This window comes from Gobio gobio, assembly GCF_949357685.1.
Source record: "Gobio gobio genome assembly, chromosome: 18".
NCBI lineage: Eukaryota > Metazoa > Chordata > Actinopteri > Cypriniformes > Gobionidae > Gobio > Gobio gobio.
In genome coordinates, this window is record NC_137111.1 from 8,569,530 (window position 1) to 8,587,672 (window position 18,143).

The 18,143-nt window shown below is 37.4% G+C and overlaps 1 protein-coding gene across 4 annotated transcripts in view; it reads left to right on the top strand.

Moving 5' to 3' along the window:
• The window catches only part of qkib (QKI, KH domain containing, RNA binding b), a 154,964-nt gene that overhangs the window by 80,307 nt on the left and 56,514 nt on the right, over positions 1-18,143 (top strand). For all 4 annotated transcript variants that reach the window (XM_079842899.1, XM_079842897.1, XM_079842898.1 and 1 more), the window contains exon 3: positions 4,768-4,884. In XM_079842899.1, coding sequence (XP_079699025.1) covers positions 4,768-4,884 — 117 coding nt within the window. The remainder of the gene's footprint in view (positions 1-4,767; positions 4,885-18,143) is intronic.

Here is an 18,143-nt window from a genome sequence, read left to right on the forward strand (position 1 = left end):
TGTTTGTTCCTAGTCATTAAACACACTTTAATTTAAAAGATGCCATGTGTATTATTTTAACAGGTTTATTAATAACAAAAGATGGAGTGACAGTCATCTCATATTAGATCCTTGCTTGATGCTGATTTTTTTTATGTACATGCAGAAATAAACACACACACACACGACTTTTATTCGAAGGGTGAGCGCACATGCGTCGCATACAAATGTAATGCACGCCCTGGTGCTTTGTGCCTCCGAGTAAAATTTAATTGCTTCTTTTCATTCATATCCGCAAGGCTCTTGGACAGGGATGAAGGGTGCCAAAATAAAAAAAAAATGCACGAACACATACTCAGTGACTGTGTTTTACCAGTAGTCGATTATGCATGGAGTCAGTCATGTGAAAAGAGCGTAGCGCTGGAATACCAAACACATTGATAAAGCAGACCCCGAAGGCTTATTGATTAGAGCAGGAGGCCTGTAGTGTAAAATGGGATTTTACAGAATGCAAGGCTGCATGCATTGAGCTTCAGCTCCAAAACAAACCACTGCCGCACGTCACACTGACTGTATTAGAGTGGAGTTCCCTTAAGGAAGAGGAAGAGATGGGAACATGCAAACCTCATAAATATGAATTAGTAGTTTACGTGTAGTTGCAAAGTTATTTATAGCTAGTAGAATGTCAAAAGTTGATTATCAAAATAACTGAGCATCAAATCATTATATTAGAATGATTTTTGAAGGATCATGTGACACTGAAGACTGGAGTAATGGTGCTGAAAATTCAGCTTTGATCACAGGAATACATTACATTTTAAAATGTATTAATAAGGGGTGTGACGATACACTTATCTCACGAGAGCGAGACAAGATTTTTACATAGTATTTTTAAGAAATCCTCAATGATGAAATACATGACTAGAAAAATTGTTTCCAGGTGAATTTGAAGTGTTTTAACTCATCATCTTGAAATGAATGTCATTTCAGTTCTACTTTCTGAGTATGAATTATCATATGCAGTAAAAGACAACAAGCACTGTAAAGGTTTTGCTAAAAACTGACTGGCTTCTGTCCTGTATGATTGTCTCTTCAGACCTCAGAACTGCACATGAGCTTCTTTTGACCTCCTAACTGAACTCCTTCCCACAAATTGATCATAGATATTAAGTGCAAACAATAACCATAATCAAAGTACTCAATATTCAATGTGCAAATAGAGACCAACATTTTCGTCAAGCATGATACAGAGCTAAGAGATGGTTACAACGACATGGCTTTCATAACTGGAGATATTCGCGTGCCTCAGGGAGCCAAGTTATTGAAATCACGTTTGAATGCGCGCTCCTGTTTACTTTCGCTTTCAATTTCACGATCGTGCATACTCCGTGAATAGGGAGCGGTGGTGCTGACGCTTCTGCTGCGCAACGAATCCTCCACCACGGTCCTGTCCACAAGCACACTCGTAACACACACTCGATGCGACCGCTTCACTAACACGTGACACACACTCATAACACTCACTCAATGTCTTCTCGTCACGTGATCAGTGCTGCGCACTATGTACGACTCGAACAGCTCATGTTGGATGAGCTGATGGAATTGAAGCGACTGTTATCCACCTGAATTAAATTGTTTTTATTTCTATAAAAAACTAAACTAGAGTGGAGGCGTAATGTAAACGTAGTGTTGGCCTATTCTATCCTAACTTCACCCTCACACTCCGTCATGATAATATGACGCGAGACAGCTTTTCAGATCTCGTCACAATATTACAGTTTTTACTATATTTTTGATCAAATAAATGCAGCTTTGGGGAGCATAAGAGACTTATTTCAGAAACATTATAAAATCTTACTGACCCCAAACTTTGGAACGTTAGTGTGTTAAGAGTAGGTATTGTCTGTAACACAAAATCACCCACATTTGTCTGCCAGTTCTCCTGCATGACAGGGCACAGCCCGGGCCCGAGCCTTTAACCGACAGCCTTCAGGTCAGTGCTGATACCTGATCGATTAAATGAACAATTGACGTCTCTTATCTTGTCAGTGAAGGCCCAGAGGAGGCGCTGACATGTGGGAGACTATCGGCTGCTGCTCTCTGCTCATTGTTGGAGTCCCAGGTGATGAGCTTTGTGATAACACTTAGGCAGCCGCCTCGAATAAAGTACCTCCCAGGGAATTTCATTCGCACAGTTCTGCTGAATTTCTGTCTTTAAACCATCTTGCATGTCTGTGATCACTTTTGGGACTAACCAGGGTCAGAAATTAACCAGGGCCAGGGAAATTAACCATCTAACATTTCATATAGGCCTATTTCATTTCATTTTAGTCTAGACATATTTAGTTATGGGCTTAGTGCCTCTGCCTACAGACACAGAGGTCTGAATTCACTATCTTAGAGGCAAGTTATGTTTAATGTGTAATAATGAAGTGGTTTTTGTTGAAAAAAACTTGGAAAGCAGCTTGGAAAACATTAAATGTAAAGAAAATTGTCTACGGCCGAATCACAGCCGTGCTCCAATAGAGCCATTTCGCACTCCTACTCGTGTGATATTGCTATATATATATATATATATATATATATATATATATATATATATATATATATATATATATATATATATATATATATATATATATATATATATATATATATATTCAGGTTGACTGGAACACTTTTCCCAGTAATCTCAATGGCAAAAAGTGTCTCAATCAACCTGAATTCACCCCCTATAAATGTTAATCGCATACTTATAGTGAAATTAAACACACAATTTATCTTGTTTAACAGATTAAAGGGTGATTTTCACAAAACTGTGTTTTCTTCAAACTTTTTTCAAGTTAAATGTATGTGTCTTCCCAAAAAGGACACTTGGAGACCCCTAAAGGACACCAAATAACCAAATGATATAAGCATTGGATATATAAGCATTCCACCTAATCACACTCAGGGATCCACTCGCTCAATTTTACTCAAGTTACTGTAGTGGTATCATTGTGGTATCGCTCTTTACAATGTTGGAGACATAACGGTTATCCTTTTGCCCTTTTGCTTAACTACGTTATCAAACAGCTAATAATGTGTTGCTAATGTTACACAAACCATGTTCCCATTCTCCATTTCAGTCTGACTTCAGTATCAGTCAGAATCAGAACGTCAGTGGAGAAAGGCATATAGTTCATCATAACATCGTAATATACATAATTCACAGTGGTAACCTGGCTTCTCTTGAGACTCCACTGCTTCAGAGAATAGTTAATGATATGTTAAAGCCCGCCCCCCTCGTGGCGTGATTGGTTACAAGGTAGTCTTTGACGTCAGAAACACCAGCGATTGGTTCACTGCAGTTTTAAGAAGAAAATACTCAGCAATGGTGTTGACATGAATTTGCTCATGGTTTGTCTGAAAGCATATTAAAAACACCACATAGACATATAAACAACATTAAAACTTGATTTTCACCACAGGGATCTTTAAATTATTTTAATGCATTAAGGTATTTGAATTAAGGCAGCGGCTATATAATATTTTCTTAGCAATAGATGATATTTACACTAAGTGCAAAAGCTGTAGATGCTATTTACTAAGTGAAATAGTGATATATTCTATTTACACCATGTAAAAGTAGCAGTTCTTTGCAATATGTGTAAATAGTAATTACATGCAATTTATAGTTTATTTTGACAGATACACACTATTGGCACCTCAGTATTGTTGTACATTAACAGAATGCAGTAATAACATAGAGTGCAAATTATTATATTTCTTAAAATTATTAAATGGATGCCGCCTTAATGGGACAATAAAAGCCCTCCCTACACCGACCCCTAACCCTACCCAATAACTGCTTTTATTATTATTAAACATTTCGTTAGGCACTTTATTTCCACTTTTAGAACATTTTCTTAATTTGTATTGAAAGTAAATGCCTTTCCGATGTGATATGTGATGAGAAAAGAGAGAAGAGTGAGCTCTGCAAAAGGTGGATTCAAACCCGGGTCGATCGCGTCAAAACCAAGATGTTTAATCCTTACGCTTTACTGACTACACCACAGAAAACATTGAAATACATCTGTTATTTTTGTAATCTAGTTTGGCCCAACCAGGCAATGTTAGGCGGAGCTAGTGCGAATAGCATTTGCCAACAAGGCGCGCTATTTGACAACCCCAAGTACTTTTTAGACAGAGTATCTATACAGTAATCTAATTACACTGTTGAAGATGTAATTAGTAGCTAGTAGTTAATTACTTTTTTAGTGTAACTTACTCAACACTGAGCACAGTGCATAAACATTTCAATAACCCTAAGTAAACAGATGCGTTTTCAATTGCGTTTTGAAGGTGGAATAGCTAAAATTACACTGAGATGCTGATTCCCAGTATCTAGGGGACGAGACACTTAAAGATTGAACACTCAATGAAGAACTGTTAACAACCATTAATAATCTCTCTCTGGAGGACAGCTAAATATTGTGGTGCGAGACAATTAAGAGCTTAAAAAAGTGGTAATTAGAATTTTTGTACTGTGTGATAAGCAGCCAGGAGCCGGTGTCGGAGTGAAATGTGCTGACTCTTTTGTGTCTTTGTTAGGAATTGCTTTATTAACAATTTACTTCAGAATATGATGAGCAATGCTCCCTGCATAATAATGCTTCAAAATAATCGGTTATTTTACACTGCAGTGTTGTTGATGCAAACAGCGACTTGTCAGATGCCAAAGTATGTGTCTTATACAGCTCCATCCGGATGCAGTGAGTGAGATCTGTGTGTGTTTGTGTGTTGCAGTTTAATTTTGTGGGCCGGATCTTGGGCCCGCGGGGGCTCACAGCCAAGCAGCTGGAGGCAGAGACAGGATGTAAGATCATGGTGAGAGGGAAAGGCTCCATGAGGGACAAAAAGAAGGTAAGATCTGCAGACACACACACATATACAAACATTCCCTAACACACACTTGCATACATATTCATAAAGACAGGGAGTCCTTTTTCACTTATTCATAAGTATACAGTTACAAAACACTTATACATCATTTTCAATCCATTAGTTTATAGTTAATTCATAGTTTATAAACTCTACATTGGTAATGCATGAATATATATATACAAATAGTGAGTTCTTCATTATGTTTATCCTTTACTTGTTAACCATACTTAACTAATGTACAGTATTTTAAACCAGCCTAGCTTTATTAGATATTACAGGGTTTTTTTTCAATTGCTAACAAGAATTGTTCAATACTGAAACCACATTTGTAAAACTCTTCATACAGTCTGCATTACCAAGATTAAATTTGGCCAAGTACATCTAAGCTCCAAAACTCAGACCAACAAAACACTTCATACATGTCTCAAAATAAGCTTGTTCCACCAATCACTGGCAACAAATTCTCATTCAGAAAACATGCATGTCACTCATGGCCAGTGTTGTGCAAGTGACTTCCAAACTGTAATACATTGTAGATTACTTGTTACTGTTATTTAATAGTAATTCTTTACCTAACAATATTACTGTCTCAGAATTGTAATGCACTACATTACTCCTGTATTACTTTTGAGTTACTTTCACCAAAATAACTACAGAAGTAGAACTTAACATTCTAAAATGCCAAAATGAAGGCTACTACAGAGCATTTTACATCCAGTAGAAGGAGATATGACTTAGCATAATGACTGTGGGCTGTCCAGGCTACTAATAATATACCATATAATTGGCAAAGTGAAGGCTCAAGAGAATGCAAGATCAGGATGACAGACTGAATCTCAAACGATCCAAGTCTGTTAAAAGTATGGTAGAGGTAAAGTGATTATCTGGCAATATCTGGGAATAGCTTGGGTCTATTCATATTAGACACAACAGAACTGTATGTAAACTCTAATGCCATGACAAGATGCACATTTGTTCTTTTCTTATTGTTGTCATTATTTTATTCTCTTTGAATTCAAGAGGTTCACAACACAAAAACGTCATTGGATGTGCAAAAAGTGCCAGATGTTTTTTTTTTTTTAATTTTGGGACATCGATAGTTCTTTCGGTTTTGGACAAAGGTTGCATTTGACTAGCCTAGCCTGGCTCCGCCCTCCTACGTACTTCCGCTCAATTTTCATTTTCCTTCAGTACGTCTGGAACTGCGGTATAGTCTTAGGTTTTCCCCGAACAAATTTTTACTGGTCCAATCAGCGAACAGAGGGACTGGCTGAGAACGATGACGTTGATGTCGTGCGCTAGTTTGAGTTGTAGTTCAGTAATGGCGGCGGAGAAAAGATGCGAGCGAAGCCGTTCGGTCCGTTGTGGCACCGCTGCTGAATATCCAGAAGTTAAAGCCGGAGCAAGAACAATCTTTGCTGAGTTTTGTTGGTGGCCATGATTTTCTAGCTCGCTCCGTTAGTGCTGAAGGAGTTGCTGAAGCCCCGGTATTGTTTCTCGTGCGATCGGAAGGTATTGTCATCATTTACAGGGGCTAGTCAGTGATTTTATTGCCGTCTTTCTCCCACCACCCGCGTAAAAATCCCGGGCCGAATTACCTACTTGTTTAGACAAACACCAACGTTGTGTGGTAATTGAATTGCTGTCCGAATCCACATCTCTGAGTTTTCAAGAATATATCACTTCAAAATTCACTGTTTATATACTTTTTGACCACTGCAGAGCAACATGCGGTTGCGCTTCGCTGTAATTTGGATGCATTTCTAGACTTGTGTTTCTTTAAATGCAAGTATTTTCAATAGAACTATATTTCATCACCACTCAAAAAATAAAAGGAAGAAAAGCACGTAAACATTTGAATTGAATCTATTTTATTTACAGCAATCATGTTATGGACCACGTGAGCAGCGCGTTCACGATCACAAAACTCTCCCCTCCACCTTGAAAAAATCACCATCCGAATGCACAAGGTTTTATCACTGAGGTGGCGTGCACATTTATTTTTATGGATTTCCTTGTGAGAAACAGAGGCGAACGGCGCATGACATACATCACAACCAAACGTTAGCGATTGGTTATGGCAGATCCAATAGTTTTATCGCGCGCCTCGTCCGTTTGGGGAGGTGTTTATACTCAACGCGCTCGCCGTTGTGCTATTCTTTGAAACGACAGAGCCTTTAAGCCTTCTTTATAGCCGTTTTTCCACTGGCCAGCGCGAGCACACACAGAGGCTGAAATCATGCCTCGCGGCAGAGGCGTTGTGTGTAAACATGAGATGGTTATTGTAGTTCTAGACTAAATGTGAGCATTTACTGATCTCACTTGCACAATAAAGATTCTGTACTCTTCAAAATGAATAAAATCAGTCAAATGCAAAATCAGAGTACTCAAACCTCAAATATATAAATGTTAAATAAAACTAATATTTTTATGCATTTAATCTACCTTTATTGACCAATGTCGTGCTGCTGACCTTTGATGATTCAGTTAAGCCATGAGCAAAAATTACTAGATTTTTTGTTTTTATTGGTAAAACGTTTTTCTCCTGTGTCCTATTCTTCCATTATCCAGAATGGCAGCACATTTTTACCTTTTACCTTTTACTTTTACTTACCTTTTACTTTACTACATTTTACCAAATTTTTACCATTTTTACCTATTATTTCAATTTTGGTATGAAGAGGTCTTTACATTTGCACAAAAAATGACTTTTTTTGCTATTAAAAAACAAAACAAAACAAAAAACGCAAAAGTAACATAATGCATTACTTTTCTTAAAAAGTAACTAATGAACTCAATTAGTTACTTTTTAAGGGAGTAACGCAATATTGTAATGCATTACTTTTCAAAGTATCTTTCCCCAACACTGAAAGTGACAATGAATGACAAACTCAGTATTTGTGTATAGCCTATTAATATAGAGACTACAATTCATGAACTATGAATTAACTATAAACTAATAGATTGCAAATTATTTATAAGTTTTTTATTACTGTACACTTATTATAAAGAGTTTCCCTTTTTGCCACAACTGCCATTTGTGGGTGAATTGTTAAATATTTCCTAATGTCCATGACATTTTCATCAATAAAATGTAACTTTTAAAAATATATTTTATATTATATTATATTATATTATATTATATTATATTATATTATATTATATTATATTATATTATATTATATTATATTATATTATATTATATTATATTATATTATATTATATTATATTATTAATTATATTAAAATGTCCTTATTGCATTTGTTTATTGCAATTTTTTATTTGTGAAAAATTGCCTCTTGTGGTAAATTTTCCACCTAGGTAAAAAAAAAAAAAGAATGCTGTTTGAATTTCTTTTATTTGTCTTCTCTTACATCGCCATCATTCTTACCATTTTAACCATATAACATTACACTGCCAATTGGCAAGTGTTAATTTTGGACCCTGGAGGCAGAGATAAAAGATGCATGAACAATCACAATCACACCAGATGGAGGAATCTGATTGGCTGATTTTGTGCACAATCTTCACACATCCATATGCTTAAGCATATTGTTCATTTTTAACACGCACTCAAAATTCACTCAGTCAGCAACTGTGGCTCGACGTCCGTCCAGATCTCACGACGGTGCGATCGGACGAGTTTCACATGCACACGGTTTGCTCGAGAGTAAACTAGCCCGGTCCAGTCCTCACTGCCCAACTGAGATACTTTGCGGGGAACAACACGCCCTCCCCTCGCTCATGAGAGCCATGGGCAGGTGTTCAAACATTGTCCTTGGCCTCAGATGAGTGGGGGCTGGATCCTGTGGCCCTGCCAGGGCTCCTCTCCCAGTCAAACCCCAGTCAATGTACGACACGCTGGGCCAGCGACGCCGGGGCGGAGGGGGTCACGGGACGGTCTGGAAGCACAGGGTCACATTCACTGTCCATCATTAACACTTGAGCAAACACACATGTTCATTTGAACACAAACACGCAGTTTATTATCTCGGGGATTATTGGCATTTTTTGGGAGCAAAGCACAGTACGCCTGCACTTTTACACAGATGTGCACGATCACACGCTTGTCCGTCTCACATATGTATCTGATCTGGAGGCACATTTGTGTTTGCATTAGTTGGGCAGGACCCATATTTGGACAAGTGCTGGAAGCGGATAGTTATCCGAGGCCCATCCCGTGTGACCGCGAGGAGGATCGAGAGGAAAATAAAACAAGTGCTTTGTGAGAAGCACTGTTGTCATCTCGATCGCTTCATGCACATCTGGATCGGCTCTGCATCCTGTCAGAGCGCAGCTGGTCGTCCGCGTATCGGATCTCAGCTGTGTGCGCGTGCGTGTGTGTGTGTGTGCGGGCCGCCGATGGCCCCTTTCTGATAGTGCGACCCGTTCGACGTCCACGGGGTCAATTGAAGCTCTTGTGCAAACATTCACATGTGTGTTTAAAGGTTCTGCAGTCTTTGCTCTTCGAGTCTCAAGCTGCTTTGGTGGACAGCGGAAAATCTCATGCCTGTGTCCTTTGTTTCTCATGATCTCTGTACCTCCGACCTTGCATCTGTCACTCACGTCTAATGTAACACTTCACTTCAATATCCTGTATGTTAGCATTGCTTAATGCAGTAACTAACTGAAAATAACAATACAAATTATGAATTCATTTTGGTTGATGTTGGTCTCTACCATTCAAAAGTTTGTAGTCAGTACATATACCAAAATACATACACTCACTTAAAGGATTATTAGGAACACATACTAATACTGTGTTTGACCCCCTTTCGCCTTCAGAACTGCCTTAATTCTACGTGGCATTGATTCAACAAGGTGCTGAAAGCATTCTTTAGAAATGTTGGCCCATATTGATAGGATAGCATCTTGCAGTTGATGGAGATTTGTGGGATGCACATCCAGGGCACGAAGCTCCCGTTCCACCACATCCCAAAGATGCTCCATTGGGTTGAGATCTGGTGACTGTGGGGGCCATTTTAGTTCAGTGAACTCATTGTCATGTTCAAGAAACCAATTTGAAAAGATTGGAGCTTTGTGACATGGTGCATTATCCTGCTGGAAGTAGCCATCAGAGGATGGGTACATGGTGGTCATAAAGGGATGGACATGGTCAGAAACAATGCTCAGGTAGGCCGTGGCATTTAAACGATGCCCAATTGGCACTAAGGGGCCTAAAGTGTGCCAAGAAAACATCCCCCACACCATTACACCACCACCACCAGCCTGCACAGTGGTAACAAGGCATGATGGATCCATGTTCTCATTCTGTTTACGCCAAATTCTGACTCTACCATCTGAATGTCTCAACAGAAATCGAGACTCATCAGACCAGGCAACATTTTTCCAGTCTTCAACTGTCCAATTTTGGTGAGCTTGTGCAAATTTTAGCCTCTTTTTCCTATTTGTAGTGGAGAGGAGTGGTACCCGGTGGGGTCTTCTGCTGTTGTAGCCCATCCGCCTCAAGGTTGTGTGTGTTGTGGCTTCACAAATACTTTGCTGCATACCTCGGTTGTAACGAGTGGTTATTTCAGTCAAAGTTGCTCTTCTATCAGCTTGAATCAGTCGGCCCATTCTCCTCTGACCTCTAGCATCAACAAGGCATTTTCGCCCACAGGACTGCCGCATACTGGATGTTTTTCCCTTTTCACACCATTCTTTGTAAACCCTAGAAATGGTTATGAATGAAAATCCCAGTAACTGAGCAGATTGTGAAATACTCAGACTGGTCCGTCTGGCACCAACAACCATGCCACGCTCAAAATTGCTTAAATCACCTTTCTTTCCCATTCTGACATTCAGTTTGGAGTTCAGGAGATTGTCTTGACCAGGACCACACCCCTAAATGCATTGAAGCAACTGCCATGTGATTGGTTGATTAGATAATTCCATTAATGAGAAATTGAACAGATGTTCCTAATAATCCTTTAGGTGAGTGTAAATCAAAAGGGATATTTATTATGTTACATTTTAAGCAAATGTTGTTCTTTTGAACCTTTCTTCTTTCAATATTGATAATGATCATGAACGTTTCTTAAGCAACACATCAGCATATTAGATTGATTTCTGAATAATGATGCAGAAAATTCAGCTTTGATCTCAGGAATAAATTACAGTTTAAAATATAATACAATAGAAATCATTTTAAATGCATTTTAAATTGTAGTAATATTTCAAAGTATTCCTGTTTTTACTTTATTTTTGATCAAAGACATTCAGCCTTAGTGAGCATAAATACAGTATATTATATATATATTGAAAATATATATTAAAAAAATCTTACTTTGCCATATTGTTGTAAAATATTGTTGTTCATTTCCGAGTTTTTGATACCTAATGCAAAAACAAATGCGTGTTAATGCATTCAATCTTATTGTAAAGTGTTACCAGAATAATTATAATGACTACAGACTGACTACTAATAGAACACTTTTTGCATTTAAAAAAAATATATAAATAAAGTAATAACTTATTAATAAAACATTTTATTAATAAATAAATGGATTGTTATTGTCTGACACTGATCTGAACTGAAAGCGACACTGATCTGAATCTCAAAGCGACCAAAACTAGAATCAACCTGATATATATATATAAACACACACACACACACACACACACACACACACACACACACACACACACACACACACAGTATATAGTCTATCAATATAGAACACTCATTTTAGCTGCTGTTAGTTTCACTTGCTGTGTGTGCATGCGTTCATGTGTGTGTGTGTGTGTGTGTGTGTGTGTGTGTCTTTACAGTGGGACAGTTAGTTGAAGGTGAGAGCTGAATGTTGGATGTGTATACAGTACGTCAGTAAATGAGTGCTGTTTTGCCACTTGTCTCTTTCCTTTGCATCAAAGTTGTGTTTAAGGAGAAGGTTAGACAGAAAAGGTCTAACTAAATTATATTTAAAGGCCATCCACAATGTGACATTGTTTTAACAGTGGAAAACGCTCAAGGTATCTCATGAGATGAAGCTGTTGAAAGCTCCATGAACTACAGGAGCAGTCAGAGACAAAATCTCCTCCTCACCAATAATAATAAAGCTAATAGACATGAACCGGCTGTGGAAGTTCTGTTCATATATATCTCTGCCTTATCTGGAGAAAGCTATTCAATGATAAACATGGCACAAGAATGCATACAGTAGCAAACCCTTCACTAGAGACTATCCTGATCTTTGAGGATCTCACGCTCTCTAAAAGGAATTGGGCGCTGGTAAAACTTGAACTATAATTTACTAACATACTAGCATTTAATGTGTTGCTGGGGAAAACGTTTAACCAGAATTCACAGAGATTTTTGCCTTCAGAAAGGTGTAGTAACACAGCTCCTTTACCAGTTGCATTATTTGCGGTATCACATGAGACGTATTACACGCTGAAGTTGAACCACTCTGTGGATTTGTAGACGTTCATGAATGACATGCGTTCAGTTTCTGGAGAAATTTGCAGCGTTCTGTGGAGGATGCAGATCCACGTGCATTATTGGCTTATTCTACTTACATGCAATTGATTAGATTATTCCTGTCTCGGGCAAACATCCTTGTCCTTCGTGTCATGTTTCTCTCTCACAGACACACACACACACACACACACACACACACACCGGTTTCCATGTTTTATGGGGACTCTCCATAGACATAATGATTTTTATACTGTACAAACTGTACATTCTGTCACCGTACACTAAACCTACCCATCACAGAACATTTATGCATGTTCACATTTTCAAAAAACATCACTAACTATGATCTATAAGCTGTTTTCCTCATGGGGACCAAAACATTTCCCCACAAGGACAAGGATTTCCGGTATTGCCATCTTTGTGGAGATATTTTATTTATATTTTCAACTTTAAAGTAGATTTGTCGCATGTAGGATTTTTGAGTAGAGTAAACAATTACAAAACAGATACAGATGATTTTCATTCTGGTCAACAAGTGATAAATGAACAAAACAAAATTCTGCAAAATAGAATAGTAAATAAAAATGTGAACCCATAAGCTATGGTTACCAAATGCTACAGGAAATGTAGGCATCACAAGTAAACAACATTATAATGTACACAAATAAAAAAAATATATATTTAAGTGTTGGTAAATTATTGTAGTGTTTTTTAAAGATTAACTTAGATGAAGGCAAATGCGATTTGAATGTAAAAAAAATACATAAATAGTGGAAATGAGTAAATACAGGGCTTGACACTTGTGAAACGTTACATATTTAGAAACGTTAGGGGCACAACTATTTGTGCATTTATATATATGCCATATTAGTGTTCTTTTAGTTTCACTGTGAAACTATATAGTTTTGTTAATATTTTGAATTCAATTTAGTTCTGCTTTCATTTTAATTTGAGTTAAAAGTTTTAGTAATTCTGTTGTTTTGTCCTTGTGTTTTTGTTATTTAAAAAAATTTGAGTCAATATAATGTTAGTTTGAGTCAAATAATGTTCTTAGCCTTTCCTTCCTGTGACGGGGCATCCCAGACAGAAGCTGAAATAGTTTACTTTAAATGAAATGAAATGAAATTACATACAGTTTGTGTAACCAAATAATAATCAGACACACTGCGGGACTTTTATTTGGGCCTGAAATACACCGGTACTCTTATTTTGAAATATCTATGCTTTATTATTGCAGGACGCTTGAGGGAGATAAAATATGCATTTTTACAACCGTATACAACATATTACTATATAAACACCGTAAAGAAAACATTGTCATAATTGATCAGCATTAGTTCATAAGCATTCGCTTGGCATAAATGTGTGCTATTCTTTGACTGCGAACTGATTTGAAGCGCGGTTGGGCGAGCCTGTAGAATGCACAAAAATTTGAAACGTGAAGCGCTCACATTTATTTAATGAAATGTGTGTGTTAGTGATGCACTGCTCGCAGTTATATTCACCGATCGAGTGGGCCGAGTAATAAAAAATAACATTCATATTAATTGTGGGTGGATTTAGAGAAAAATCATTGTGTTTGTTTGATAAAGACATTTTGCGAGCCCTCTGGGCGAATCATTGGCGGATGGCGTTTTTCCACACGCTTTCAAAACAACCCCTCACGTGTACTCAAGTGGGAGCCGAAGCTGATTATAATATGCAAATCTTATCCAATCATAGCAGTGGGCGTTTACTTCCAAGTCTTCAGTGCAGCACGCCCATAAAAACAGAGCGTTCCATGAGAGAGGCTCAAAACCAGGGTTGAAAATAGCCCATTACTTATTCATTATGATGTTTTTTCAATGATTGATTGATTGATTGATTGATTGATTGATTGATTGATTGATTGATTGATTGATTGATTGATTGATTGATTGATTGATTGATTGATTGATTGATTGATTGATTGATTGATTGATTGATTGATTGATTGATTGATTGATTTATATCTTTATTTCGAACATGAGAGAAGAATATTTAAAATAAAATACAATAATGTTCAAACATTTTAAAAGAAAAGGAAAAAGGAAAAATAGAAAAATAAAATAAAAAAGCAACAAAGTACATTTTTGAATGTAAAAACCATGCGGACGTCATAAGTTGACCTAAGACAACAGTATAAAAAAATTCAAAAGCCAGTTCATGACTCCTTTAAAATGACCATTAAGACGCTTGTTATACAATTTAAGGTATTGAAGACTTTTTATGATCTTACATTTAAGAAAACAACTGATCCGCAGGGATTGTTTAATCACACACATGCTCCAAAATACACTCTACAGTTGACACACATCTATTTTTAGTCGCAAATGCGAGTGAAATGGCCGCATTGTCGAACCCTGAAATACCCAATATTAACAGATTTATATAAATTAAAAAATCTCTAATGTCATCCTTCAGATCAAAGCCATGGGATTCAAAGAAAAAGTAGTGCACACTAAATAAATTGTAGATGAGCCCATGGCACGTGGGACTGTGAAACACAAAGTTAATATGAGCCGTGTTGTGTTGCTGATGTAGTTGCTGTGATGTGTGTTCTGACTGGGCCTGTCAGAGAGACTCAGCTGCAGTGTTGGGCCCGCTGGCAATTACTGTTATTAGAGCTGTCACAATCACTTCAGCTTCATCCTCTCGCAGCATCACTAAACAGACCTGCGTACAGTATGTGCGTGTGTGACGGTGTTTTATTTCTGGGTCTCCTTCTCGCATTTTGCATACATATTAAAGTGATTGTTCATGCATAACCACGGCAGTAGTTTAAACGCATTGGGCCTCATTTATCAATCTAACGTAGAAACGAATGCAGAAATTATCTTACGACGGGGTTCACGTGTGATTCATGAAACATTTGTGTGCTGCCAATCCCGTCGTACGAATGTTTATAAATGTGGCGGCTCAAAACAACCGTCATTTGAATATCACGCCCCTAAAAAAAAATCACGGTTTAGAAGCCTCGCCCCTAGTTTATGACACAGAGAAACGTATCCCGTCCGAGATGAGAGAGAAAAAGAAAGAGAAATGGATCTTACTCCAAAAACACCCGTTAACCTCAGGCTATTTAAGTTCCCCTCACTCCATAACTCCAAATCCTTTACATTTATCGGTAGGCTATTCAGAACAGAACAAGAATGAAAAATAAGTAGCTATTAAATGATCAAATAAAACACAAATTAATCTATCCAAATGTTTCCATATTCACAATCTAGCATTTGATTGCTAAACTATTATTCATTATGTAAACAAGGCTTTGTACTTCACTCGTGTCCCAATATCCACGTAAAACTTCATACTTGAAAATGTGTAATTCATCCAAAATATGTGCTTGGTGGGCCGCGGGAGCGCTGACCTATGGAAGCCACACAATAAAAATGTAAAAAGGTGATTGCGACTTTTTTGTGATATAAACTCGCAGTTGTGAGAAAAACTGAGAGGGGAAAACGGTCAGAAATGCGAGTTTATATCACATAATTGCATCAGAATTGTGAGATAAAATGACAAAAAAATGTTATGTAAAGTTAGCAATGGTGTGTGTGTGTGCGTGCGTGCGTGCGTGCGTTCGCGAGAGAGGCGTCTGCGTAATCAGTTGAATTTAATAAAATAAAGAAATAAAGAAAACAAATTGTATGCACTTCCTGTCATCTCAGTTTCCAGTGAACTTGTTTTTAGAGTGTGTAGTTTATGTAGGGCCCTATACTTAAATCAAATTGTGATATAGACGAGTGTCTGTGAATATTAACCTTTGTCTCTGTGTGAATGAATGGTGCAGATGCGCTGTTTCATTTCTCACACACACACACACACACACACACACACACAGAATGAAGCACATGTGATTAAGAGGACATGAATGCATGAACTTCATCTCCAGAGCCGCTCTGAGAGTCACTTCATGAGCATTTTACCGTTTAATTTGAGAAAAACTACGGTCATATCATAAACACTCACAAACTCAAAGCTCTTCATGACAACCCGTCAAAATAAAAGTTTGTTTTAACTTGAAATTGTGACAGAAATATATTACTATTGTACAGTAGAATTTAGCTACGTCTCAATGTAATAATAATAAATAAATATTTATTTATATGTTGTGATAAAAGATTTCATCACATTATGAAAGCAACTTTCATAACTCAAAACCTTCCCCCCAGTCCAAAAGGTTTATTTTGTAAGGTTGCTGAGCAGCGGCTAAGTTGATCGTAGAGACCATTGGTGGCAATGTTACTACCATCTACTTAGGCTTACAATGCTATTGGGAAATACAGCCTGGGTTACTTCAGTTTGAGCATATTTTCATATATGCAGGATTTGCAGAAAGGCTATTTAAAAAATAAAAAATAAAACTTCAGTGGACCTGACAGCAAACTAGCAGGAAAGTGCTGTTTCTCATTTCACTTGTGAAGAGGATATTTACATAGAAGTCTTGAAGCTCAGGCTGTATGAAACCGCCTGTTTAATGGGAAGGGTCAGAGAGAGGCATGAAAAAATAGATTATGATGCAAAACACTTTACTAACATTATAAGTGAACCTCATGAACTATGATATGATCTCTCTAAAGTTGAGATAATATCTCTACACAGAAATGACTAAAGAGGACACCAGAACTCACAAACTGGTAGTTTACATAGTTCGACTCTATTCATTTATATGACACTTTCCTGAGGAAATGCCACCACTGACATTTATCACTGAATATCACTCTAGTAACCATTTTACCTTGTTCCTGTGAATTCTGTGTTTTTTTAACCTCATTTAGAAGAATACTATAAGGTTTGTGTTAAGTTAGTGAATAAATATTACCATTTACGGAGTGTCTATTGACAACAAGTGCAAATAGCACGCCTTGTAAGCAATTGCTATTCGCACTAGCTCCGCCTAACAGCACCTGATTGGGCCAAATAAGATTAAAAAAGCGCCTGTATTTCAACGTCTTAAGGGGCGCAATCAGTATAGTGTCAGGCTTAAGGATCTAGGTTCGAATCCGCCTTTTGCAGAGCTCGCTCTTCTCCCTTTTCTCATCACATATCACATTGGAAAGAAAAAAAAAAGTTTTCTGAAAGTGGAAATAAAGTGCCTAACGAAATGTTTAATGATATTAAAAGCATTTATTGGGTAGGGTTAGGGGTCGGTGTAGGGAGGGCTTTTATTGTCCCATTAAGGCGGCATCCATTTAATAATTTTAAGAAATATAATCATTTGCACTCTATGTTATTATTGCATCCTGTTAATGTACAACAATACTGAGGTGCAAATAGTGTATCTGTCAAAATAAAGTATATATTGCATGTAATTACTATTTACACATATTGCAGAGAACTGCTACTTTTACATGGTGTAAATAGAATATATCACTATTTCACTTAGTAAATAGCATCTACAACTTGTGCACTTTGTGTAAATATCTAAACCCAGTTTGATCTGCCAGCAATTTTGCGGAAACCAATCACAGGTGGCTTATCCACCTGGTGCGCTATTAGCGGGTTTAACACAATGACGTATAGAGAAGCGATGGATCGATGCCTGTTGATCACGCCTCTTGTGGTCTGATTGGTTGAAGGACTATCCAATTGCGTACAGAGTCATTTGAATTATGCTCGTTGATCACGCCTCTTGTGTTGTAGAAAATACAGAGCAGACCCAGACCAATGTTCAATGTTAAATTGAGCTTGGTCTGGTGATAGCCAGACAAGTAAATAGCATCTATCACTAAGAAAATATGCTATTTGCACTTAGTGTAAGTAGAATCTAGTAGCTATTAACACTTGGTGTAAATTGCAT